General features: G+C 49.4%; 1 protein-coding gene across 3 annotated transcripts in view; it reads right to left on the bottom strand.

Moving 5' to 3' along the window:
• Tead1 (TEA domain transcription factor 1) overlaps positions 1 to 27,852 on the bottom strand; it is a 283,371-nt gene that overhangs the window by 57,393 nt on the left and 198,126 nt on the right. The window contains exons 3-9 of one of the 3 annotated variants that reach the window (XM_045144853.1): positions 23,116 to 23,180; positions 20,651 to 20,713; positions 20,499 to 20,561; positions 5,095 to 5,229; positions 3,118 to 3,164; positions 2,043 to 2,104; positions 1,004 to 1,128 (exon numbers count right to left, since the gene is read on the bottom strand). In XM_045144853.1, coding sequence (XP_045000788.1) covers positions 1,004 to 1,128; positions 2,043 to 2,104; positions 3,118 to 3,164; positions 5,095 to 5,229; positions 20,499 to 20,561; positions 20,651 to 20,713; positions 23,116 to 23,180 — 560 coding nt within the window. Of the gene's footprint in view, positions 1 to 1,003; positions 1,129 to 2,042; positions 2,105 to 3,117; positions 3,165 to 5,094; positions 5,230 to 5,980; positions 5,993 to 20,498; positions 20,562 to 20,650; positions 20,714 to 23,115; positions 23,181 to 27,852 lie in introns of all 3 variants that reach the window. The other 2 variants (XM_045144854.1, XM_045144855.1) reach the window with 2 other exon arrangements.

Genomic DNA, 27,852 nt, shown 5'->3' with positions numbered 1-27,852 from the left:
GACAACTGATCCCCAATCTCCCTGGGGCACTTCCTCGTGAGCCGAGCATGGGCTCCAGAGGTGTCCGGGAGGTCACCTCCAAGGCTCAGTACCTCTGTGACTTCCAACTGACTGTGTACCTCCTTGTGACACTTTCTCCTGAATAGCAACAGCAGAGAGGTCGGTGACATGTAGCTTACCTGGGACCCACTTGCTTTGGGTGGCCCCAAGTGCTTGGGATGGGGAGACGGAGAGTGTGGATGGGAGTTGGTGAGGCTCCCAAGACAAACTCATGATTCCTCCGATTTCTGCCTGAGGCTCACCCACACACAGATGCAACACTCACACTTGCAGCCAAAGAGTGGGTGTGAACAAAGGGTACAGGCTCGTGGGGTGGGGAAGAATGGAGGCTCACATATGCATGGGATGATGGGCACAAGATGAGGTGGGTGGAGAAGGAAGAGAAGAAAATGACAAACAGCGTCCAGATGCCCCGTGTCACTGGTATTTACAGCACCACGGACCACTGCCTTCCACATTCAGCTATCGAATTAGTAGTCGGGTACTTTTCCCAAGGACAATAACTTACGATTGTTTGAAGGGAAAAAAAAAAAAGTCTTGGAAAAGGGTATAGCACAATGGCTGAATTTGAAAGACTTGAGATTGCAGTTGTAACCATCAGATATTAACTATGTGACTTTAGAACATTTACTTAACCTGTGTACTCGTACTCAACGGTGCCTATGCTCCTTGAATTTCTGTGACCAAATATCCTAATACCTTTGCACTGTGTCAGCAACACAGGAGGGCTCACAAAATGTCACAAGAGCCCAGCGAAGGCAGTCCCTCCAGCTGAGCGATTCCTGGAAGTGGTCCGAGCAGCAATGAAAAACACCCTACTTTAAAGCTGGAATTATCTGCCTACAAGATAAGCTCTTCTCCGTGGATGAAGGGCTGCTCGGTGGCTGCAAACACAGGTATGAGAGCGAGACCCCACTGGACATGCCCCTCCGCGCACACTCACCGAGTCCGGGTCTCGCTGCTGTTCGAGGAAAGCTGAAAACTCCACCAGGCGAAGCTTGGTTGTGCCAATGGAACGGCCCTGCCAGGCAGGGACGGAAGGAGCTGGGGCTGACGCAGGCTCAAATCCTGGAAAACCAATTGTCTCCGTTACCCCTGGCCAGTCGTCTCCCTCCAAGACCCCGGCTAACACTGGAGCAGGGCTCTGAAGGAGCAAGGTACAGAAGAAAAGGCCAACTGAGTTCCCTCCGCCAGCACCTAGGGGTGGGACTCGGCTCGACAGCGGTGACGTTCTGGCCGAGGCTCGCAGAGACGATGGCTAAGGACTGTGGTGGGAGGACGGCCAATGCCAGGCAAAGTGGTCCCGCGGAGGACAAACCCAAGAACAGGGCAACCGAGGGAATTCCTGTGAGACCCAGACGCACCCCACACTGTTGCGCCTCTTGGCGCCCATCTTCCTTAAGACTGCTCCCCAGTATACAGCCTCTTCCCTGCGGATGCTCCAGGGAATTTTAGTAGAGGGCAACACGTAAACGCATTTGACATCGGGGTACCAAACTGAGAGACTCTGCGTACATTTGGAAGAGGAGTGGGCATCTGATGGGCAGAGAGAGATGTGCCAGCCACACTTGGGTTTCCTACTTCAGCCCCCATGTTAAGTTCTCCTTTACGGAAGGGGCACGAGGAGGCAGGGGAAGCTGAATAAGTGATCTCTGCCCAATTCGGGCAGTCAGTGAAGAGAGGGGAACCGCAACAACTTCCCTTTCTAAGTGTGACCCGGTGTCGTGAGGGGAAGGCAATCAGGCTTCCTGTTTCGTTACAGATCCATCAGAAGAGGGGACTCGGGACCTGGCGGGGAAGCCTGGGCTCTCCCAAGCAGCTTCCTTCCCTCCAGGAGGGAACTTGGGAAGGGCAACCATGACTTTGCCAAGACAATGACGACGGCACGTGTAGCTTTGGAGAAGGCAAACATCCCCACAGCCTGGGGACTAAACAGGCACAGCTGGCCCTCTCCCGCCCGACAAGGAGAAGGGGAGACTTACCTGGAATGGGGGCTGTGACTGCTGGCTGGATGGGGTAGGCCTGTTGCACAAATGGCTTGACGCTGGGGACAAATGGGTGACGAAAGTCAAAACTTACAGAAGCAGGAGTGGCTCCTGCCTAGGCCTGGTACCTGTACCCCTCGCCCACTGTGCCCCTCGCCCACTGTGCGGCTCGCTGCCTTGGTGACACAGAGGAACAGAGGAGACTCTGTCTCTCAAGATGTCAGACATCAAAGGGCCGCATCTGTTCAGTTGGACAAATGGACAGGTGTCCGCCTGACTTCCACGTGGTGGGGCAGCTGCTTCTGGCCATTTCCTCTGGCCTGTGCACACACCGAGGTCACAGTCACCGAGTCCAGCCAGGATCTGGGACAGGCTTCAGGCTGTGCTTCTCCAGGCCAAACGGCTCAAGGTCTTTTGCCCAATATAGAGATTTTTCTATCTGCATTACCCCTTACTGCCCTTGTCTCTGGCTAGTTGAACTTGCTCCCTGCTCCCAAGGGCTCTCTAGAACTTTCCACTAGGCACCCATCCTGCAGGGAGAGCTGTGGAAGAAAGGGTTAGCAGCCTGCCTCCGTGGCTTTCTCAGACCCTGGCACTGCCTTCTCCAAAGCCATGAAGGGCCAGGCTCCCCTCTGCTTTCCCACTGGGTTAAAGGTAGCACCGGAAGGGGGAGTAAGGTGCTTACACACCTTCTGGTTTTTTCTTTAAAAACAATTTTTTTTAATGTTTATTTATTTGAGAGAAAGAATGGGAGTACCAGGGCCCCAGCCACTGCAAATGAACTCCAGATGCATGCGCCCTCTCGTGCATCTGGCTTATGTGGGTCTTGGGGAATTAAATCAGGCTCCTTTGGCTTCGTAGGCAAATACCTCAACTGCTAAGCCACCCTCCAGCCCCTTTTTGGGTCTTTAGCTCCCAGCCTCAAGGGGACACAAGAAAGGACATCTTCTGGCATCTCAATTTAACTTTCCTTTCTCTTGTAAGCCAAAGACAGTTTGGTGTGGGAGAACTTCCCCCAGGGTGGGCTGAGTCTAGCTAGCTCCCCACGGCATACGCTCCTACCCAGACTTACTCTTGAGAGGATCCTGGCTGTCCCGTTTGTAACATTCCAGGCCAGAACTGAAAGGCAGAAAGCAAAGGCTGTAGGGTTATAAATTCACATCAAAGCATGGTTGGGGGATGAATGCACACTGTAGCCCCCCATGAAGGACAGCAAGCTGTGACATCCCTTTCCTCCAGAGCAGATGCAGACACCACTGTGTACAAGTGGGCCCTGCGCCTATATACACCCCAGCCTCTTCCTCCTCCCTCCACTTCCCTGTGTCATAGTTTAACCCCACAGTGGGCACCATCCAAGGTCCTATGAAGCAATGGACACAAGACAGCCAGAAGCTCAGAGAAGCCACATAGGCACATGCCTTGCTGTGGGCATAGCTGAGGTCTTTGGCACCAGCTCTCCACTACCAGAGAGAGAAAGACAGCCCTGGAGCTGACTCCTGACATCACTACCCATCTGACTGTGACTGAGTTACCTCCACTTGCTCGTCTGTAAGATAGCAATGACACCAAGGCTTTGAAGATGACCCTGGGGCTCAAACAAGATTGTAACACACAACTTCTCAACCCTTAGTAGCAGTCCAAATGAAACACTACCTCTTTGAGGGCCAGGCGACTCGGACCCAGAAGACAAAGAGACAGAGACCAAAGGGCAGGAAACCAATGATAAAAAGTAAGAGAGGTGGGTCACAACTAAAGGGAACTACTGAATTCTATATAATTGGGGAACAAGGATCCCTTTTTTCTTCCTCTCGTTCTCTTTTCTTGTTTCTATTCCTTTCCAACCCTTTTTTAATTCTCCTCCTCATTTTTCTTCTCATCCTCGCTTTTTCTCTAACGTATCTCCTCTGCCTTCTTTTGTCACTATTTCTTTCTCTCTCTCTCTCTCTCTCTCTCTCATTCGAACTATTTTCAGATTACTTTATTTATTCGTGTGTGTGTGTGTGCGTGTGTGTGTGGTGTATGGGCATGCCAGGGTCTCCTGCTGCAACAATCAAATGGCTATCTGATTTTATATGCATGGCTGGGGAATTAAATCTGGACCAGCAGGCTTTGCAAGCAAGTGCCTTTAATCTCTGAGCCATCTCCCCAGGACTCTATAGTTAGTTGTTTTTTGTTGTTGTTGTTTTGTTTTGTTTTATTTTTTCTTTTTGGTTTTTCAAGGTAGGGTCTCACTGTAGCCCAGGCTGACCTGGAATTCACTAGGGAGTCTCAGGGTGGCCTCAGACTCATGGAGATCCTGCTACCCAAATGCTGGGATTAAAGGCATGCACCACCACACCTGGCTGTATGTTAGCTTTTTGAGACAGTGTCTCATAGAGCTCAGACTAGCTTCAAACTCAAGGATGACTTTGAACTTCTAATCTTCCTGCCTCTATCTCCCTAGGACTAGGATTACAGGCATGAATGTACATTGTGTGCCCAGTTTACACAGTGCTGGGCAACGAACCTAAGACTTGGTGCATGCCAGGAAAGCACTACACCAACTAAGCTACATCCTAGCCCATCCATCTGCTAGTCTGTGCCCGATCACTGAGCTACATGCCCAGTACCTTTTAATTTTAGGGTTTGTGTGTGTGTGTGGGGGTGATGCTTTGTGCTTTTTTTGAAGGTAGGATCTTCCTCTAGCCCAGGCTGACCTGGAATTCACTATGTAGGCTTCTCAGGCTGGCCTTGAACTCACCATGATCTTCCTACCTCAGCTTTCCGAGTGTGTGCCACCAGGCCTGGCTAATTTTAGTTTAAGCATGAAATCACAAAGTTGTCCAGGGGAGCCTTGAACGTGCCATGTAAACCAGCACAGGCCTCCAACTTGAGACTCTCCTGCCTCATCAGCCTCCTGAGGGGCTGGGATTGTAGGCACAGGCCGCCATGCCCAGTTTCTCTCAGTGTTTTCCTCCCAGCATCAGTCTACCACGAGGTGGTCTCTGACCCCACCGAGCAGCAGCTGGGCGCCAGCCCCCATCTGTCCCGGGCGCGGCTCCTGACTTACCCCCGGCGCGCCTGGGAAGGCGGGGCGTGGGATCCCGGGGAGCCCCAGCTTGCTGTGGATGGCAGTGGCTGAGACGATCTGGGCCGATGACATGGCTGCCATGTGCTGCAGGGCCTTGTCCTTGGCCGTCTGATCCTTGAAGGCGACAGGGACACAACGGTTTAACAGAGAACGCACGGCTACCGGGCGGCGAACAAGCACAGCCACAAGCGCGAGGACTACAGCTCGGAGCCACGACGGGGGCCGGAAGCACACGTGCACGGGGGACCACGGGCATGGCCAGGAGGCCTGCGGAACCCTGGCTGCTGGCTGGCCGCACTGTGGCGCCGGGCGCGGTTTCAAATCTTAGTCCACTTTCCAATCTGAAAAGAGCCTCCGAGGGGCAGACAATGGGTCTATTTCCGGGGGATTTCTCCAGCGACCACACTCCCGGGGAGGTGGGGGGAAGTCCTGCCCCGAAGGGAAAGGTGGCAGGAGAAATGGAGCGGCACACTGGGCATGGCCATCCACCGGGCAGCGGGAGCCCTATCTGCGCCTGCTCTCACAATGCCAGGCGCTGCTGAGGTCATGCAAGGCCCGGAAGCCCTGGCAGACACCTGCAGGGGGGCTGGCGGGGGGGGGGGCTCAGAAGCAGCGGGCAGGCAGGGCAGGGGGCGGCCAAGCAGCATGCTGGCAGGCACATGCTGTAGGGCTAAGGCTACATGGCTTCTTCACCAAGGCCGAGGTCGTGGGGGGAAAATAAGGGTAGGTGGTCTCTCTGTTTCCTAGGTGGGTCTTTTCTACAGGGCAAGGCTGGTAATAATACAAAGCTAGCCAAAAGGGGGGGGAGGGGAAGCTGCCAAGCACAGCTATAGTACAGAATACTCAGTTTGGAGAATATACTTACCATGCTTGTTACCTGGATACAATAATAAACAGTTTGTTAAAAGGATTGCGTACAAAGGCAGGATTATTCTCTTCTTCAGTTAAAAAGTACATACGGGTACAAAACACAATGCTCAGGGGCCATAAAGTACACAGAAGGTTGCTTTTCACACTTTAGGAGGAATGTACCATTCAGATGGCTATCTTAAAAACATAATGATTACGAAGGGCACCCAACCACCACCACGGACAGAAGCTACCCTGCTCCCTTCAACTGACTGTGTGGCTTTGCCCGAGACAGGCGGCCCTTCCTGTGGCAGGCCCCAGGGTCAAAGGCAGAGCAGTGTTCATGGTCAGGGTGTGGAGGGTCCTGCCTGTGGGGAAGGGGCCATACTCCTGGCCCAGAGGCCACGGAAGCAGGGACAAAAAGGTGACATCAAAGGGGCACCCTCTTTAGCTCCCTCTCAGCGTGCACAGCAAGGGCTATTCAAAGGCAGCTGTGGCTCCCGTGCCTGGTGCAGGCTGGAAGGCCGCTTCCATGTTTACAGAGTGAGCCAGAGGTGAGGAATAAACCCCCTGTGGTGCCAGAGACAAGGTCAACAGGAGCTTGAAATTTAAAAAAAAAAAAAAACAAAAAGTCGAAGACTGCAAAACAATTCTGGGGGCTCCTAAAAAAAGACCCACTATAGTCCTCCAAAAGGAGATGGCACATTGCCCCAGAAAAATTGGGCAATTTTTCATAATTAGTTTCCATTTTTTAATTTTTTAAAAAAACCTAATGTTAATCTGAAAGAGAGGGGGAAGGAGAGAAAGACAAGGGGAAGGGGGCCAAGCCTCCAACCCGCTGCTAAGGGGGCACAAGTCAGTGGCCATGCGCCGTGCCGTGTCGTGGAGCTAGAAGACACCGAGAGGGCCCGGGGGCTTGCTGGGTGACAGGCCCTCGCCAGACTGGCCCGGGTCACTCGAGGCTTGCCTGCCATCTCTTTCTGGGCTGTCCCTCTGACAGGACAGGACCCACTGGTCAAGCCCTCTAACGAGGAGCCCGTTTCCTCAGGCGTGTTGTCTCAGGTGATGTGGAGACAGGGAAGATGAGGTCGGTGCCCGTCGACCCACCCAGACGGGCCTGTGGCTCCCTGCGGCCCCGCCCAGGGGGACCTGCGGGCACAGGGCACACGTCTCTTAGTCACAGTGAAGGACGCTTGAAATTAAAACAATAAGATAAAAGAAAACTTGCTAGCAAGAGGGGAGACCCGCTCTCGAGGCAAGTGCAGAAGCGGAGGCAGCGGCAGGGGCCTGGCCACGAGGCCTTCGACTCTTCTGGGGCTCAGGCTGGGGGCGCGTGGAAAACGGCAGCCCGGAGACCCTGCGCGCTCGACCCGCGCTTAGGAAACGCTGACACGGGCGACTCCGCGGTTCACGGGGATGGGTGCCACTCGTGAACCCAAAGTCCAGGTCCGGACAGACGTTCGTCCCTTGGACCTCTGCAACTTATGTGCTATTAGGGTTCCTTTGAAATGCTTCCTTTTGCCAGCACGTAATAAAAAATTCTTCAACACATTCACCAAAACTGGACATTCTTTTTTGAACTGGGGAGCTCAGTCCATGCGGGAGAGGAGGAGAGATCCCATCTTGATGATTTCTGTCGCACAGCTTTGGAACAAGACCCTTTGCTTTTTAGTAAGCTCCTTAAGAGGACTTCTTTTTTTTAAAAAAAAATTGTTTATTTTTATTTATTTATTTGAGAGCAACAGACAGAGAGAATGGGTGCATCAGGGCCTTCAGCAGCCACAAACGAACTCCAGACGCATGTACCCCCTTGTGCATCTGGCTAACATGGGTCCTGGGGAATCGAGCCTCGAACCGGGGTCCTTAGGCTTCACAGGCAAGCGCTTAACGGCTAAGCCATCTCCCCAGCCCAGAGTAAGACCTTTCTTATTTGTTTCAAGGTTGTCTCTTTTACTACCTAGCACTACCCCAGGGACAAGAGCACACAAGCCAGCAAGCAGCAAATCGGTTGCTTATGTAGGAGCCTGGGCTGTTTGACAGAAAAGAACAGGAGTCAAGGAAAAGAAGTTGGAAGCTGGCTCCTAGTTCGTCCTTGTCTGACCAAACAAGCAGGCTGCATTACCATGGGCAAGTCATTTTACATCTTCTAATTTCTGCAATATACAGAAGTGCAATTTATTCTCTTGCATCCTTCGGGTTCTGAAAGTACCTACAGCTATAAGAATGGTGAGGTCCTTTATAAGTATGTATTATATAAGATGGAAAAAAAAAACAAAAAATAAATGACTAGCAAGTAGATAGTAGGCTATTAAAATCTGGGCACCTCTCAGCTGCCTGTCCAGAAAGTGAGATGCCAAGCGTGGGATGGAAATTTCATCTCAAGTACTGGCTCTTTCTGCACTTGACCTACCTATGTGAGGATAGGCAATTTTCTACAAATGGACTAAAATGTCTACACCAGTGATTTTCCTACCTTTTGCAGTGGGGGCTATTCGGTTAGTTTTATAGCACTCCCTCTTCGCCTATGATGAGCATATGAAAATTAAAAGGATGGGTCCCGTGAAAATCGGGGTGGAGAGTGCGGCCTCAGACCCTCTTCCCTTGAGGGTGGGCCCTCGGGAGGACGCCAAGCTGAGCGGTCCCAATGGCCAGTCTCTCAATCGTCATTTTCAGCCAGAGACTCATGTCTAGCTTTGGAAAAATCATAACCCTGAGGTCAGAGCTGGGTGAATTGCTTCTCTGTGTTACTCTGGTCTAATACGCCGGCCTTTTACGTCTCTCTACCTGCCCTTGCAACCCCACAAAACAGGGAAAGGGCTGACGGACTAGAGAGAGAGGCCCAAGTACATCTCAACCTGCAGGCTACATGTGTACACTGAAGTAATTTTACTCCAAGATGTGCTCACACCTTTCAACATTTCTTTAAAAAATATTTTATTTATTTATTTATTTGAGAGGAAGAGGCAGACAGAGAGAGAGAATGGTCATGACAGGGCCTCCAGCCACTGCAAACAAACTCCAGACGCATGTACCACCCTTGTGCATCTGGCTTTATGTGGCTACAGGGGAGATGAACCTGGGTCCCTAGGTTTTACAGGCAAGCGCCTGAACCACTAAGCCATGTCTCCAGACCCAGCCTTTCAATGTTTCTATGTCTGAGATCTACAAAGGACAGACACACTGTTTTATCTTGAAACACTGTTGGTAAGTCAATATTGAGCTACACTTCACAATGTCTTAGATCCCATGAAATACTGTGTGTGTGTGTGTGTGTGTGTGTGTGTGTGTGTGTGTGTATACATAAAAGTGTGTGAGCATTAGAAAAAACTATATTCTATACAAAAAGCTTGTACAAGTTCGCACTGCTTTGTTACTGATTTTAAGTTCCTCTATCCCAAAGAATGGGAAAGGTTAACTGCTTGGAGACTGAAGAAAGAAACGGCAAGTGTCCTTTCCCCAACTGAACCTGACTTTGAGTCCATTCATTCCCTGCAATGTGCACTTAGGAGAGAGGGGCCACAGGTCTTTAGATGGTGATGGGGGGCGGGGGGAAGCAAAGAACAAATGGCCCAACTGAGACAGGGTGACAGAGCCCTCTGAGTTTTAGGTGTGTGTCTATTATCCTCCCTGCTTTCTTCAACAACCAGTTTCTGCCACGCTAAGCCACCAATGGCCTCACTGCCCCTGCCGCAAGGACCCAGCAGGCTGGGTCACGCATAAGCTCCTCAGCCCCAAGCTTTTCAATTTGTTATTGTTACTAAGTAAACAGGCTTTCATATTTCATGAAGCAGAGCGAGGTCCCAGCTACAGCCCGTTCTGCTCACTGCCTCCTCTTTGTAGCTGAAATGGACAGTGCTTGGGAAATGTCTGCATGTAATATGCATGAGGGGAGCACAGCACCCCCAAGGTGGATGGCTGAGGTAGGCGCTCTTAAACCCCAGGGCCCCGTGTGGGCGCGACACCGGCATGGCCTAGCCTGCTCTCCTCGGCTTCCCTGGCATGTGGATGTTTTGTCGAGATCATCTCACACTCTCTGGGCATAATCCACAGACAAACTTCAAAGTTAACATAAGAAGGGAGTGTGCTCAATTATATATACAACATCACAGCTGACAGGTCAATGAAGAGCACGCTAAATCAATATATTCCAATTTATTCAAGCACTATCCCCTCACAATGGATGGAAAGTCGGCCACTATGTTAGAAAAACTGTATCAAGTCAAAAGAGACCCTAGATCCACAAACTAGATGTTTTTATTCAAATATGCTTCCCCCAGTTAGTATAAAAACACAGAGCAGGGGAGAGAGGAGGGGACAGCAATTTGCTCGGGGGAGGAAAAAAAAAAATCTTTTCAGAAAAAGACAAAACACAAGATACTTCCGTGGGTTCGCGTGACCTCTGCAATTATGAGCCGCGTCCCTTAAACAGATGAACGGCACAAAACTACGTGATGGCTCTGGGGAAAGGACGGGGCACTTGGATTATTTCTAGCCGTGATCTCTAATTTGCTTGTTATTAGGGAAGGCAGGAGTACATACAAAAGGGGCGATTCCGGTCAGGCCACAGCTAATGCGGAGGAGGGAAGGCACATTCATCGCTCTCCTGACTTGCCGCCTAATGAGTAGTAATTAATTCATCGTATTGTATTTCCAAATGCCGAAGACTCCATTCACATCAAAGAAAAAAAATTTTCAAGGCTTTTACGCATTGTTCATTTTTAAATGTACCGAGCTATGTTTAGCATTCTGTAATTGTCCACAGCAGTTCCTTTCATGGGGACGTGGGCCTTCCTTCACAAAGAACCACGGGAGAGGAGCCGGGTCGTTGTGCCTTGTGACACTCCCAGGAAGCTTTGGGCCAGAGCAGGGTGATCGGGAGAAGACACCCTCGCTTGGTGTCCTTTATCTCTGCACGGGAGCAACGTGGAAGCAGGAGCTGAGCTGTGGACTAAGCACGGGTCCTTACCACTCACGCGGGTTTCTCTCCAGCCCACAGAGGAGAAGGGCGGGGGGGGGGGCACCAACATGCACAGCTCTGGCCCTCGGGACCACTCTCGGAGTCACTCTGCCAAGAGCTCAGGTTTTGGCACCAGAGCGTCCTAGGATGGGTTCTGTGGCCCTTGACAAATCCCATGGTCATTGCGAGCCTGTTTCCTCCCTGACACGGTAGGAGCAAGGACGGTCCTGCTCGGGGGGCTTCCAGGCTGAATGCTGCGTCCTCAGCCTTGAGGTCTGATGCACCTGCAGCCTGTGGGGCCCAAAGACGCACCCCGGCTTTATTCAGCTCACGATCCGACACTTGGGGACTCTGGTCTCTGCTCTCGGGAATGGATCTGGGCTATTATTCTAGGTCCCTCTCTGCACTGTCTGTATTGGAGGTTATTAGCCAGGCGGTCTCTCGTGGGCTGCTTCTGTTACCCTCAAGAAGAAACGCAAGGCCTGGCTCGGTTTGCTCACACAAAGGTGGGCTCCCACTGTCAGCTCTGCCTTGCCACACCACATGTGGGGGTTCCAATTCCATCCCACTAGGCGGGGACAACATCACCAATCTGAATTTAATTTACTTAAAGATCAGTGAATGAAGGTGCCTTTGAGGACAAAGGGCATGTCATGAGAGTAGAAGAAACCAGTGAAGATTAGAAAATGCCAGAAAAGGGCTGGAGAGACGGCTTAGCAGTTAAGGCGCTTGCCTGAAAAGTCTGAGGACCCAAGTTTGATTCCCCAGTACCTACATAAGCCAGATGCACAAGGTGGGAAGAGACCCTGGCGCGTGCATTCTCTGCCTCCATGTCTCTCAAATAATTTTTTTTTTTTTAAGAAAAGAGAAAATGTCAGAAAAGACTGTGCATGGCTTTCCAAATCCATGACAAGGCCAAGTCTAGGTGCTACCACAGATAGGGGAGGCTGCTATCCAAGCTTCATGCTTCGTCTGCTCAGGACCCACTCCTCAGGAACAAAATGACCAGGAACAAAAGGAGCCTCACAGTGGGGAGAGATGCCCGTCTGTCTTTCCGGGGGTAGATTTCAGTGGCGGCACAAACTGGAAGTGGCAGGGTAGACGTGAGTAATGCCCCAGGGAAGTTTGTGAACCCGACAGGAACAAATCAACATTTGGGTTTTAAGCTCTTCGCTTAGTGGAAGGAATGGCAGATTCTGTGTTTGTGGGTGGGCTTCAGAAATCAAATCACAAAGCCACTAGGGCAAAAATGAGTAAAATGGTCACAGGGGAACCCAAGTAGGTTCTGAAGCAGTCCATCATCAACCACAGGCAGGACGTGCTCAGAGAAGCTCCAGTCTTTCTCTGCCCTGGTGGAAGAAGCGGGATTAGAAAGTATAGGGTTTTCTTCGTTTCCTGCCCAGGACCAGACACGAACACATTTTCTGCGCGAAGTTAGGGGAGAGCAAAGACCTCCTTTCCTCTTCAGGTTGCCGAGAGACGACACAGTCAAACACAAGGCAGGAGTAGCCTGCTCCAGCTCCAGTGAGGAAGGGGGCGGTGGTGCGACACCCCGAGCGTGGGTTGTGGGTTACGAGTGCCTGGGTGGGGGTGTCTGCTGCGGAGAGGGAAAGCTGGCCCCGGGCAGGGCAGGGCGGGGTCTGGGCCACCTCTCAGTGAACCAACTAGGCAGACAGACACAAGGAGCACTGAGTGGGGACTCCTGGCTGGAAAGAGGGCTTGTCTCACACACGGCTAATTTGGGTTCATTCTCCACGCGAGGAGACTAAATCCCCAGAGCTTCACAAGAGTGACTGAGGTGTGGTGAGCGCACACTGAGTGGAGTATTTGAAAGCAGAGAACGAGTTCCACTGTTGCAAGCTGGTCCTCAGACCATGCCGCTGTCTCCCGCGGCCCAGGAAGAGGTGGCGTCCGATGACAATCAACTCACATAGCGCAGGAGCTGCTGGTGGCAAAATGAGGTGACCAGTTCCAAGCTGGCAACTGTGGAATTCCCACACCCGTATTCCACGGGCCCCGACATCACTTGCCATTGCAGCTATGTGGGTTCCTCTTCTCCTCTGTAATGGAACCAAGCCAGCTACAAAGCTGGTGGCATCCAAACCCACCCATCCCCAGAACAGTCATGGGTCAGAAGGGTTCTGTCCAAGCAGGGGCCATGTGCGGACCTGCCATCCCTGACAGGGACTCCCCAAACCTGACCTCCCTTGTGGCTCCGCAAAGAGCACAAGTGCATCTCTCTCAGGCTCTTGAGCCCAGACAGGTTAAAACAAAACGCTGAATGAAGATGGATCTCCAGCAACCTGGCGCTCTGACCGCGGCTGCCCGCACTTCCGACTTCACAGGCTCTCAGGAACCCGCAGGGGCTTTCTCCCCATTCTCCGACGTCTGTTTCTATTGTGTCTAACTTGCATCACTCCATTCTTTCTTTTCTTTTCTTCCTTTTGTAATGCTGGGGATCCAACCATGCTAGACAAATGCTCTGCCATGTGCTCTATCCCCAACCCTCTCTCACTATGTCCACAACCCTCTATCTTCTTGTCACAACTGATATCATCCACGATAGGAGCCAAGTCTGTCCTTTGTCGCCACTTCACACTGCAGAGGAAGAGTCTCCAGTTGGCGTGATGGTTAAAGCATGAACTCATGGCTGATGGTAGTTAACCTCCTCTAATGGTGCATCAGGGGCAAAGGAAGAATGTTCACTGCATTCGACTTTCTCAAGGAAACAAAGGGAAGAAAAGACTTGTGGGTCAGGGGAAATGGAGGGACACGGGCGGGTTGGAGAAGGACGGTGGGTAGAGAAAAACAGACAAAACACAGAATGTTTCTGCCAATTGATGGCTTCTGCTTTAAAAAGTTAAAGAAATTGTGTGTTTTATCAAAGACAGTCCCTACTGGAGTGTACAAACGTGCTGCTCGGTGCTCTTCTCTGCCCAGGGCTTCCTGCGTTGTTCATTTCTGCAGATAACGTCTTGCGCTGGCCTGCGAGCCAGACTTTTTGATTCTGTAACAACCCTGTTGCCTCTGCCTCCTACGTGCTGCGATGCAGGCAGGAGCCACCACATTTGACCAGACCTTTCACATAAATTAAATACGGCCATAAAACGTCCTAGTTGGGGGATGGAGAGATGGCTCAGCGGTTAAAAACACTTACTTGCAAAGCCTGTCAACCTGGGTTCAATTCCCCAGTTCCCACCTCAGGCCAGATGCACAAGGTAGCACAAGCATCCAAGAGTTCATTTGCAGCAGCAGCAGCAGGCCCTGGCATTCCACCCTCCTCTTTCTCTCTCAATACAACAGAACAAAAATGCCCTAGTTCGCTGGGCGTGGTGGCGCATGCCTTTAATCCCAGCACCCGGGTGGCAGAGGTAGGAGGATCGCTGTGAGTTCAAGGCCACCCTGAGACTCCATAGTGAATTCCAGGTCAGCCTGGGCTAGAGTGAGACCCTACCTCAAAAAAAAAAAAAAAAAAAAAATGCCCTAGTTCATCTGATGCACACTGCCAGCTAATTACTTACTTTAAGAAAATGCGACCTCTAATAAGCACCATTTTAAATGCTTTCATTGAAGTCTTCCTGGAAAGCTCTGGTACACATTTTGCAGACTTAAGAAGGAGAGAACTTGTAAACATAGCCAAGCATGGTGGTCCACTCACACCTGCAATCCCAGACTTACAAGATGGAGTCAGAGGATTACGAGTTCAAGGCCAGCCTGGGCTACATGACACTCTGTCTCAATTAAATAGTAGTAATAATAGAGGTAAGAATGTGTAAACGTAATTTCCTCTTTGTACACGGCAAGGGGGAAAAAAGAACCGCCAGACTAGAGTAGTCCAAGTGGGCTGGAGTGGGAAGTCAGAGAAGGCTGGTCACAAGGACAGCTAAGAGTCCTGTGCTACACAGGCCAGCCCGTGGTGTGAGGGCCTATTTCTCCGCGTCACTTACAGCAACCTAGGCAGTAGGCCCTGACCTCCAACTTGCCTTCATTCTAACTAGCTAGCCTCCAAAAGTCAACCGAGAGGTCTGTTGTCAAAGGGTCCATGTTAACAACATCTGTGCGCTCCCCACAGATGAATGCTCCCAACACGGCAGGAAGACGCAGGGCTGATCTGGTCAGCACCCTGGACATACCTCCACGGGTATCAGGGTGATCCTGATAGCCCATCTCTGTGGACATTTGTCAGCTGCCTTTATGCCAAGTTCCAGGGCCACCTCCTACCTCCATGGACCTTGCTGCAATGACCCGGTCTTCTCTTCTCTGGACAGCCTCAACACAGCCCTGTGTAAATTATACTGCCAAGCCCTAGCTATGGGCAGGAAACTCATGCAAGTTTAGTGCTGTCCCAGAACACAGGACCTACATGGGCAACTCTATATGCCCAGCACCCACCGGGGAATGGGAGTCTTTTTAAAAAATATCTTAGTTTTGTATGAGAGACAGAATATGAATGGGTGCACTGGGGCCTCCAGCTACTACGAACGAACCCCAGATGCATGCACCCCCTTGTGCATCTGACTTATGTGGGTCCTGGGGAATCAAACCGGGGTCCCTTGGCTTTGTAGGCAAACACCTTAACCACTCAGCCATTTCTCCAACCTGGAATGAGTTTCTTAAGTGAATGCCAAGAGTCACTCCTGTCCAGTTTTGAAGCTCAAATCTATGTGGAACATCTATACCCAATAGGGTCATTTTTTTACTTACTAAGATTAAAACAATTTTAAATCTGCATATTTAGGGGTGCTCTGGCCAACAGGCATTTAAGAACCACCACAGGTAGCAGCAACACAGAGGTGTAACCTTTGGGACTTACACTGACTTTCTAGAGAGCGACTGCAGCCAGGGTGTGTCACTGGGAACGTGATAAGGCCACATCTGCTATTTTCCTCAGAGGGCCGTGGAAAACAGATGCATGAAATTTCTTAAAATTTACTATTATGAAGGCATGTTTGTACGTATGCATGGACATGTTCATATGTGGGGTACACTATGTGTAGAAGTGCTCGTGTGTGTGTGTGTGTAGGCCAGAGGACAATCTTGGGTGTTACTCCTAGGAATGCCATCCACCATTTTGGACACAAGTCTCTTAGTAACTGGCGGACAGCTCACCAAGCAAGCGGGACGGGCTGGCCAGCAAGCCCCAGAGTGCTGCCTCTGTCTTCCCAACACTGGCACTACAAGCAGGTGCCACCATGACCATGCTTGGCAGTTTCACGTGGGTTCTGCAAACTGAACGCAAGTCTTCGAGTACTTTACCCACTGAACTGCCTCCCAGAACAACTAGCTGTGAGTGGGACATTGTAAAGATTGGGGGACAGTCCCCTCCTCTGCCTGAAGCAAAGGGGTTTCTCAGTCAGTGCCCCATGCACTGCCACTAAGCATGTGACATTGTGAACTTCCTGGACTTCCCTTGCATCTACTTTCACTCATTGATGTAGTACAGGTTCAGTAAGATTTGGGTTCAAAAAGGGAATTTGGGGCTGGACAGATGGATAAAGTGGTTAAGGTGCTTACCTGCAAAGGTAAGGGACCTAGGTTTGATTCCCCAGGACCCATGTAAGCCAGATGCACAAGGTGGTGTACACATATGGAGTTTGTTTGCAATGGCTGAACTGAAGGCCCTGGTGCACCTATTCTCCCTACCTCCAGTTCTCTCTCTCTCTCTCTCTCTCTCTCTCTCTCTCTCTCTCTCTCTCTCCCCTCATCTCTCTCTGACAGACACACAAATAAACAAAATTAATAATTAATTTAAAAAATGATACACTGGTATACATGGCTAGAGGCCCTGGTACACTCATATTCTCCTCACAACCCCCCTTTTTTCCCCCTCTCTCTCAAATAAGTAAATAATGTAAAAGAAAAAATGGACTGGAAAACCTGTGGCAAGATGAACTGTTCCACCTTTCCCTTTGTTAGGAGGAAAGGAGAGGCTTCGAAGCACGTAGGCAGAGGCCTCAGGCATGGGCATAGGGCTTCCTCAGACTCCGTGGGAGGTCAGGGAAATGTCATCTTGGCTTCGCTGTTCCCAGAAGACCAAAGATCCTGGCCCGGGCGTCCAGCGGAGACATGGAGGCCAGCCTACAGGAGGTAGTGCCAGCAAGGACAGACCCCAGGATGGTCAGTCACCAATCACCATCTCCAAGCAAAGGACAATGACCTCATGCAATCCTGGCCACTTCCTGCTATTCCCGCCACCCACCTGGAAGCTACAGTTGTATTCTGGGATGACTTCAAGTTCGGTAGTGAGTTGACCTCATCAGTGAGCGTGGGAGGCCACGGCAGGCACTCCGCTCGACCCCAGGATGAACTCATCCCGACTTCCTGCACTGCTAGAGGCCAGAGGCCAAGCCAAGACCTCCAATGGGGCCTGACGCCCACCTCTCTGCAGGACCTAAGAATGGCTACTGAGGCGGGGCCATGATAAATGTCCAGAGGAGGAAGGACTGGCAAGCAGGTAAAGTGACAGCCAGACTTATTCTCACTGTCTACCCCTTGGTGACAGAGCAACTCTGTATGGAGCAAGGGCCACACAACCCACTACATTACGGATGACCACCACCATCATAATAAGCCCGTATCTTAATTACAGACTCAGTGGTAAAAGGCAGGCACTTAGCGGAAGAGCTTTGTGCCCAGCTCCAGGGACCATGAATCATGGCAGATTATCAACAGTGTGCCGGCTTGAAACCTTCTGTTGGAAAATAGTCTCTCATCTCTGCTTCTTGAAACCCTATCTGAGAGAATATCATCTTAGGATTCAGGAAGAGGGAGATTCAAATCCCACCAATACTCCTTATTGGGCTTGGTCACGTCTGTAAAGTCCATTACACTCATGGAACTCTTATTTCCTCAATACTGATCCTTGAAATAATAACATGCTTAAACAAGAGAGGACACCAAAGGCTCTTCAAGGGAATAAAATGCCTGTCTTTGAAATCGCTTATTAAAAGGACATTCTTCATGTTCCTATCCTTGGGATTTCTCACACATTTCACTGTGGCTCTTTCTTTAAAAAAATAAATCACTTATTTTTGAGAGAGAGAATATGAATGAGCACACAGGGCCCTCAGCCGCTGCGAATGTACTGCAGATGCACGTGCCCCCTCGTGCGCATGTGCGACATTGTGCATTTGCATCACAGTGCGCCTGGCTATATGGGACCTAGAGGTTTGAACATGAGTCCTTGGGATTCCCAGACAAATACCTGAAGCCATCTCTGCAGGTCCCACTGTGGCTCTTTCAATGATTGCTCACCCAACAGTGCCATGTATCATCACCTCATCCCATTTACGTGTAATAAGGGGTTGATAACAAGTGCCCACCATGAGGAGCGTTTGCCCAGAACGCTCGATTTGCTATCAGCAGACGCACAATCAAAAGGTCCCATTTTTCTAGGAATAATGAATGCATTAGGGAAGAATAGGAGCCAGGATAAGGTAGAGGGGGTTCCTGGAGCTTAAATGATAAAACTAGTGGCAATCCTACAGCCTCTTGCCAGCCCCCTTCTCTTCGGGTCTACCCTCAAAAGGAAGCCAGGGCTGAAAGTGGGGGAAAGCCTTTTTTTTTTTTTTTTTTTAGTTTAAGAAGAAAAAAGAATAAGAACAGGCATAAACACAAGTATGTCCATCTGATTACATGCATATGTACAAAGCCACAGCAAACTCCTTGCTAAGGAAGAACATTCTTAAAATCACCAAGTGACTTCCCACCCTCACCCCCCTTATCCCACAGGGTCTGAACCATTCTTTTAGGGCTTCTGGTCCAAGGCTGAGCCCCACCCCCACCCTGTGTGCCAAGGGGAAACACACACATAATACAAAATAAAAAAAATAGAGCCATTTATAATATCACAGATAGGAACAAATTGGGATCTGTAAACTTCTTTGCACATCATTAATTCATTACCCCGAGAAACTAGAAACAGAGAGAGAACTTGAGCAAACACTGGGGTAGTTACATCCACATAGAGAGAACCGCAGCTTTGGTTAAAAAGCAAGATCTAGGATGTTATCTTAGCCTTCCAACTGCTCAGCCAGTGCAGCTCCAAGCCAGCCACCATCAGCCACACGTGCGAGCCAGCGAGCCAGCATGCTGCCCACTGCAGAGGGCACACACAGTGCCCCTTCCTCAGCTCAGCTAGCCCTGTTCCACAGCTAGCCTGGCTTTCATTGAAAAGCTGAAGGGTTTGGGGAAGGGGGTCCCAGTGGCCATGGCCCAGATACAACACTGTGCGTTGGTATGCAACCAAGTCACAGATGGGATGATTGTAATTAATAATTCATTAATTAGGGGGACACACAGGGGAAACGAAAGAATGATCCTAAATTAGTTTTACTATACAGTAAAGGTCCTCCATGCCGAATGCGATGCCTCGATGCTCTTAATGTAACAAGAGCATTATGGAGACATCTAAGTCACTCCTGCTTTACTATGAGCTTAGAAGCAGGAAAAAGGACTTGGATCTAAAAAGGACTTGGATCTAAAAAGTACCACTGCCTTTATTTTATTTATTTCTGTACTTGCTGTAAAAGGTACTGTAACAGTGCATAAAGCGAGGTACATATAAGCATACGTTTGGGTTAAGTCAAGTATAAACACGCCTGTAAAGATGAGTTTGACCAAGCATCTCCTCACCTCTCCGATCCATCATTTTTGCCTCTCTCTACCTCGGTTTCACGTTTTTGAGATAATGTCTTCCTATATGGACAAGGGGCATTGAGCTTACAGCCACTGCCTGCCTTGTTGGGATACAGGTGGGAACCACTATCCCAGGCTCAGATTTCTCTTAGTAAAAGAGCATTTTCACTTACAAACAGTATTGGGAGGGAATGTGGAAGAAATCTGTTCAATAATACTATCGGTGTTGGAAAAAAAGATATCTTTTGTAAGCATTCTAGAAAATACATCAAAAGCACAAATTAAAATAATTTCTAAATATGTTTTTAAAAGTCATTTCATGGGCTGGAAAGATGGCTTAGAGGTTAAGGCATTTGCCAAAGGATCCCGGTTCGATTCCCCAGGACCCACATAAGCCAGATGCACAAGGGGTGTACGCATCTGGAGTTTGTTTGCATTGGCTGGAGGCCCTAGCATGCTCATATTCTCTCTCTCTGTCTCTTTCTCTCTCTCAAATAAATAAATGAAATATATATATTTATTTTTTTAAAAAAGTCATTTCATGATCACTCTGAATTTTTTAAAGTGGGTGGGAACAGTCTATCTACTGGGTATCTCTGGATACAAACTCTCCTAGTCCAGAGCTATTTGACGGACACTGGAAGGCTTTTTGTTTTGTTTTGTTTCTTAAACATGTTTCTGTGCTGAAAAGTTATCAAGACCAGCTGTCTGCTGCATTTGCATTGTTATTAGGGACACACGCACACACCACACAAGCACACGGGTTTAATGTGTGGCTAGTACAGACACGGAGAGATTAGACACAAAGAAGTGTAAACAGCTCTCACATGCTAGGAAACTAGGTTACAAGAATCCCGGCACCAGGCATTCACCAGTCACCATGGAAAACAGGAAGTAAGATGCATAGCAACCACAGGCCAAAAAGCAGAAAAGCGCATACCTTTAGCTTGGAATGAAAATCACGAGATTTCCTTCGGGCAAGAACCTGAATGTGACTAGACACCTGCAGGGTGAGGGAAGGGAGGAAAACAAAGGAAAAGCCTGTAACCATGGAGATGAAAAGCCCCCTACAACTGGGCAAGCCAGACGTACCTTAATGGCGGCTTGAATTTCTCGAACTTTCTTTCTTGCTAAGACCTGTATATGACTAGACACCTACATTGTTCGGGTTTATGAGGGGAAACAAAACAAAAACAAAAAAACAAAAAAAAAAAAACAAAACAAAACAAAAAAAGGAAATCAAAGATAAAATCGCTACTCCTTGGGAGGGTTCGGGGAGGGTGGGGGAGGTTATTGCATGGTCACAAAGCTCTGCGGTTAGGAACACACAGTCCCAGCCAGACACCAAGCCCCCAGCACTGCTCCAAGTTCAAGTTCGGCCTGGCTCATCACTGCAGGGACTTGCCGGAGGAGCAAAGTTCAGGCTCACGGCAGCACTCCCACCCAGAGGGGATCATGGGTGCTGGGTAAAACTAACTTGAGGGATGAGCCGAGAGAGGATTGGGTGCTTTCCTTATGAAATGCAGGAAGGTGGGGGTAGAGGAAAATAAAAATATTTATAGCTTCTCAGTATCACAAGGGAAAATCCCTTTTTCTCAATTTAGAGAAACTATACATAAATTAGCACATTCTGTGGAATTAAAAAAAAAAAAACTGGAGCCGTAGGGTTGTATTCTGATGTCCTTAAGAGCTCTGGATTCTGTCGCGAATGCTAAAATAATGCTGACATGTAAATTAGCTCTCTGGAAAGACCCAGTTAGCAGAGCCTCTTTTTTTTTTTTTTTTACCCTTATAAATATCTTTAATCCTTCCACTCTTTTGGGTATTGACTAGGTGCCAAGTGGATTTGCATATTATTACTGAGAGAAATGTGTGAATACAGCCAGCCAGCCAGCCTGTTAAAAATCTGGGTTGAAAAACCACTCGGATTTGCTGAACAACAAACTCACATTGGAGAGGTATCCACCAACTGCTGCCTAAAAACATCTCCAGGATGAGGGGCAGGGAGACGCCGCCAGGCAACTGAATTTGCATCTCTTTCAGCAGGCCTTGGTTAAATTTGGAAGGGTCCCCCAATGAAGGGGGTCACCTGGCAAGTGACCAGAGCTCAGGCCAGCAGACAGCCCAGCTTTAGGACTTGCCACAGAAGCAGATCTGCTCTGTTTTGGAAATTTAGAGCCTTCCAAAGACGTCGTGGCCATTACCTCATATTAAACTCCCTGGCAACTTGAAGACCAGGATTTATGACCATAAAAGACCCTCTGATCATTTCATTTGTCTTTTTGAGTTTCAATGATTCAATTCCTTCCACCACTTGCTTTTGTACAAGTACAGAGAAGCAGGAGCTCCCCCTCCATCTGCTTCCTGCCGTCCCTTATTATCACCCGAATCTTGTCAGATTCTCTGGGGTGAAGAGGGCCTCCAACGGGGTGTACCCCCCCAGCAGACAATGCCTGCCTCTGGGCTGGCAGGACCACACCTCCTTCGTGCTGACTCAGCACCAGGCCGGCGGGCGGGCGGGCAGTCAGGCAGGCAGGCACCTGCAGCTTTCCTGGGGGACGGCCCAACCCCCAGCCCCCACCAACACTCTCATGAGGAGCAGAGCCCCACTTGTGGTGAGCCTTCAAGATGCACGATTGGTTTATGCTTAGAGTTCAGTTATTTTTGTTTTTAAATTTTTGTATTTTGAGATGAGATCTCGCTACGTTGCCTGGCTGGCCTTGGAATTCCTAGGCTCAGGTAATCCTCCTGCCTCAGCCTCCCGAGTAACTGGGGCGACAGGTGCGTATCCGCATGCCCAGCCAAGTGCACTTGTTAAGCTCTGCCTCAGCACTCGGCATAGGTCAGCCTTCCAAAAGGATGGTTTCTTTGTTTCTACTGACAGCTCACCCATTAGGTGGGATTTTTTTTTTTTTTCTTAATTTGGTTGTTTTTCTGTTGTTAAATACTGATTGCTCATTCATTTCTGGTGATGGACTGGGTCACATCTGAGATTTGGGCTGCTTAGCATCTTAAAAGACAGACAGACCAACAGGGAAGGCAGAACCCTGGCCAAGGGTGGAGAACACCGGGCCCCGCTATGCAGAATATGAGGCTCTGCCTTTCAGTCACAGCAGCACCGGACAAGAAGCCATCAACGGTGCCTGGATGTTGCTATCATCCAGGTCAGCCTTCAAGAAAGCTGGCGTGATTCGCTGGAAGCATGACTGTTATGTCATCGCTCCAGGATGTGACAACATCCGAAACCGCCGCATCTCCCATCTGTAACATTGGTGGGTGTTCGTCTGGGGAAAGACCTGGCGGGTCTGAAACACAGCACAGGAGCGCTGTCCTTAGCAGTGAACTTTCCCACGTGCACATGGCTAAGAGCTCGAAGGCACATGCTGGGCCACTGAAATGAGGAAGAGTGAAGGAAAGCTCTCCAGATCGCCTCCGGCGCCGGCCGACTGCTGACCGCGGTGACACGGGGACTGCTAGAGGCCAAGCACAGCTGCCAGGGCGGCCGGGGGCCTCGGGGTCACTCGCTGACATGCACACCTCGCAGGCGGGTACTGTACCTGCTTCCTGGTCCTCGTCTTCCCTGTCCTGAGCTTGATGTATCTGGCTATCAATTCATTCCTACCTGCAAGACAGAAGAATTTACAATGATAAGGAGGGTTGCTGAAGAATAAATAACCAAATAAAGGCCCTAAAAACTGGGAAACAAACCCAGAATCAGGAATTTTACTTTGGAGCTGTAAGTTCCTTCATGACAGAAAAACAAACAGCACAATAATCTGAATTTAAAAAAAAAATGTTTATTAAGGAAGATTAAGGGGATGGAGTCTTGATTTTAAATTTAGTCTGGGGGCTGGGGAGCTGACTCGGTAGTTAATGGCGTTGGCTTGCAAAGCTTCTGAACGGCCCAGAGTTGAATTCCCCAAGCTGCCCGTGTAAAGTGACGGAGGCAGTTGTTTGCAGCAGCAAAAGACCTGGGCATACACCCGTACTAATAAAATAAACAAACACAGATATTTTGTCCACTCGTTGGGAACAGCAATTTATCTTTATAACATGCCCCTTCTTTGCGTGCTTGTGCCTAAAAAGAGTGATCCATTGGAAAGGCAACATGCAAGGGAAAAGTGTATCTGGATCAGCAAGCCTGGTTCTGTTTTACTCTTTGATTTTTCCATCCATTTTCCTCTTAATCCAGACTTCTCCCTGCTCCACACCTCATTAGAGCCAAAGGGAACGAGCCTCGGCGGCCACATGGTTCTACAGGGACAGGACACCAAAGAGCGAAAGGTGCTCCTCACACGAGCCGTACACAAGAGTGCACCAGTGAGGACTGAAGGATGGCTCAACCTCCTCCCAGCCTTATTATAATCTTCTGGGGAAGGGAAAAGTGCCTGAGAATAAATAAAACCCTTCCATTCCTACCCCACTAGGAGAGGGAGAAGTCCCAAACAGATCATCTCATCCTGCAGGCTATGCCAGGAACGCCCACACTGAGTGGGAAACACACCATTAAGATTCCAGGGGAAGCCGGGCATGTTGGCTCATGTCTACAATCCCAGTACTTGCCAGGCTGAGGTAGGAGGATGGCCGTGAGTTCAAGGCTAGCTTGGGTCGTGGGTTCAAGGCCACAGTGAGTTTTTGGGTCAGCCTGGGTTACAGTGAGTACCTGCTTCAGGACAACAACAAAAGGATACCAAGAGAAAGAAACCCCCACTGTGCAAGATGTATATCCTCCTGAAAAGGTATTTTTTTTTTTGTGACTTCAATCTGCTGCTCTACACTGGGAATTTAAAAGCTGTGTTCACACTCTACGCTATGTACTAAACAAAGCTCCACGTCACGAGACTGCGCTGTGCTCCCTCTAATGGCACCTTTTGGGCGAGCTCAGAGCTGGAAGCTAACCACTATGGAACCGGTTCGTGTGCGTTGCTACCCTGAAACTATCGTTGAACAAGGTCCTCTGTTTGCCTTCAAGGCCCATGTCACCATGACTCCCTCCAGGATGTCTTCTCCGACCACCCAAGTAGGCCCAGTTCTATTCTCTCCCAAAATGTTACCCAAATTGTCACAACACTTAACAACTGCGGTGTTCGTAACGATTTCCCAGACATGCCGTACTCCCCGAGAGGGCAAGGGCTCCATCTACTTCCCCCAGCGTCTCTCAGGCACCCAGCACCTTGCTGGACAAAGGGGAAGAATGAATGAAGGGAGAACAGTGCTATGGTTTGAATGCGAAATGACCCCAACGACTGAGGTGTGGGAGCACTTTGCCCACAGCTGGTGGTGCTGCCAGTGGGCACTATGTGAGGCACTACAGGCTCCCGCCACCAAGGACGACACTGATCAGATCCGTTCTGTGACTGTCCTTGTACTCCTTTCAGAGCGTGATATCCAGAACCGTATCGACAGGCCTGCTGTGACCACACGGTGTGTGTGTGTGCATCAGCTCCTCGTCCTAATTCCCTATCTCTGTTAATGCAACCTACTGCTGTTGAAGGTAGGTAGACGTTAGGCTTGCTGGCCACGTGAGGACAGACCCCACACCTCCTATTTCCTTAGTAACAACAGAAAGGAAAGGCCCAAATTCTTGTGACCAGAGGAGATGGAGCCTGTCAATGACTCTACTGGTCAAGAGACCACCCCCTCCCGTCCCCCAGACATGCTAGAAAGGTGGCAGAACTGGTTATTCCCTTCCCTACACTATGCCTAAGAAGACACTCCCCCGGGGTAACAGGCACTCAGGAAGCCTACTCATTTTTCTAAGTTCTAACTCAAAAAGCACAACATTTAATTCCTCCTCCTCCCCTGGCTTTCTCTTCTTTAGATGCCAGCTGCTGAAGTCCTAAACATGCTTGCCCTGACACTTTGGGGCTTTTCCACCTTTTTGTTCCCAATAAATCTCTTGTGCCTTACTCACACCTGGTTGTCCATGTCACAAGACACTGAGCTTGGCAGTATGAAAATCCACACCATCGCTCTACACTTTTTAAGGGCCACCGGCTAAACTTCTGTCTTATTTCTAAGAGCCGCTCCTCATAGCAGCTTTTAGAGCTGTTCTGAGGTGCACTCCCTGGATTGTCCGCGGCCAAGTACAGAAACTTTCATCTACTTCTAACTCTCATTTCATCCTATTAAGTTTAGCCTATCAGCCAAAATCTGTTCAGATCCTGATTCTGCAACCAAAATGCACCCTTTAAGGTACATTTAGAGGGCAAGGACTTCTGAATGCAGTTTAGGGGATTGCTGCTCAAAGCATTCTCTTTTGAACTTTTGAGGGCTACCAATATCCCCTGTAGTGCCATTGGGTCTACTTGTCCGTCTCTTAGATGCTCGTACAGATTTTGCAATTTGTCACAAAGGCTGCCTGACAGCAGTCCCCAGAGAAGAGTGCCTCATTACCAGAAGTCAGGCCTGAAAGACAATGTCCGCAGACCAGCCAAGCACCCTCCACCCAAGGTCTCTCTGTGCGCCTATTCAGGGCTGTCTGAGTGGCCGCGGCGAAATAAACCCAGATCCGAACCTGTCAGGATGGCATTGAAGAGGCTCCTGCCACCTTCCCGCTTTATTTTTCTGAATGCAGACAGAAGAGCTCGATGGAAGTGACACGTAACTTACATAACCATTTGGGGATTTCTTTTGGGACTATGGTTGAAAGAATGAGGTTGGTATCTAGGACAGCCGCATGTGCTCGGGGAGCCCCTCCGAGTCAAGCCATGTGGGACTCTGGTGATGTGCTCAGAAGCTTCTGAAAATTGCTCCCTGTATAGCGGGTCTCCGCAGTGTGTGATATACTAAGTGCAACTCTAGTCACTGTTTCACCGAAAGCTTATCTTAAGTCAAGTGTGGTGGCACAGGCCTCTGGTGCCAGCACTGGCAAAGCGCGGGTAGTGAGATGGTGCTGAGTGGGAGGCCGGCCTGGGCAACAGAGAAAGATGCTGTACACACAGAGAAAGTCACAAAAGACGAAGAAAAAGAAAAAGAAAGGATGCTGGGCGTGGTGGCGCACACCTTTAATTCCAGCACTCGGGAGGCAGAGGTAGGAGGATCGCCGTGAGTTTGAGGCCACCCTGAGACTAGATATTGAATTCCAGGTCAGTCTGGGCTGGAGTGAGACCCTACCTCGAAAAATTTAAAAAAAAAAAAAAAAGGAAAAGAAAGTTTATCTTAATGTTCACATTTCTCATCATTTTCCAGTGTGTTGGGGGAGGGGAGAGGGCAGAAATCCAGCGTCCTTCTCTGCTGCTCCTCTGCGTGGTTTTCCAGACAGTCTCACTATACCCACAGACTGCCGGGTTCTCGGCTAGACTGGCTGAGCAGGGAGCCTCAACACTCACCCCATCTCCACTCTCTCAGCACAGGGGTTACAATGAGCAGTCATGCCCAGCTGTTGCCATCACGTTGGGGGTTGACCTCAGTGCTGGTGCAGCAAGTACCCTTACCCACTGAGCCATCTCCCCTAGCAATATTTTCAACCCTCCTCATCTAACTCAATTAATGTACAGCAGGTTTTAATTTGGAAATACAAGCCAACTTGTTATCTAGATTAAGTTACTTTAATATCTACTTGAGACAAAGAGAGCAAGAGAGAGAGAACAAGGGAGAAAAGAGAGAATGGACACGCCAGAGCCTTCTGCCGCTGCAAATGAACTCCACATGCATGCACTACTTCGTGTACCTGGCTTCACATGGGTACTGGGGAGTTGAACCCAGGCTGTCAGGCATTGCAAGCAAGCACCTTTAATCACTAAGCCATCTCCCCAGGCCCAAGTTATTTTAAATACTTTCTTGAAAATAAAATGGCAAATATTTAAGGCTCCCTTAATTGAAAAAACAATCTATCCTATGAATGATTCTTATTAAATTTTTACACATTTCTAAATCTTCCCAGAATTAAAAAAAAAAAACAAAAACAAAAAACCCTTATACCAACAACCCCTACCAGGGACGCTGTGACTGGGGTGCTGTGGGGGTCTCCAGGCTGTACTGCACTGTCTGGTTTTATTAACTTTCACTTCTTCAATCTACTTCTGTGCACATCTAAGCCTCATACACAACAGGTGTATGACCCTGTACACAACAGGTGTGCTTGATCCATCCATAAACCCGACATTACAAAAATGGCTTCTGCAAGGTCAACTGAATGTTACAGAAAACATGGAGTCCCCGTGTGCATTCTACTACAGGCAGAGCATTCCTTATTCCTTTTAGTTTACAGCTGAAAGTTTTGGATTGTGGATTATTTTTCATATTTTGGGATATTTAAATACACATATGGAATATTGGGGGGGGGGACCTAA

Source organism: Jaculus jaculus, chromosome 3 (assembly GCF_020740685.1).
Source record: "Jaculus jaculus isolate mJacJac1 chromosome 3, mJacJac1.mat.Y.cur, whole genome shotgun sequence".
NCBI classification, from domain to species: domain Eukaryota; kingdom Metazoa; phylum Chordata; class Mammalia; order Rodentia; family Dipodidae; genus Jaculus; species Jaculus jaculus.
The sequence above is the reverse complement of the archived record's forward strand: the minus strand, read 5'-3'. Positions and strand labels throughout refer to the sequence as shown.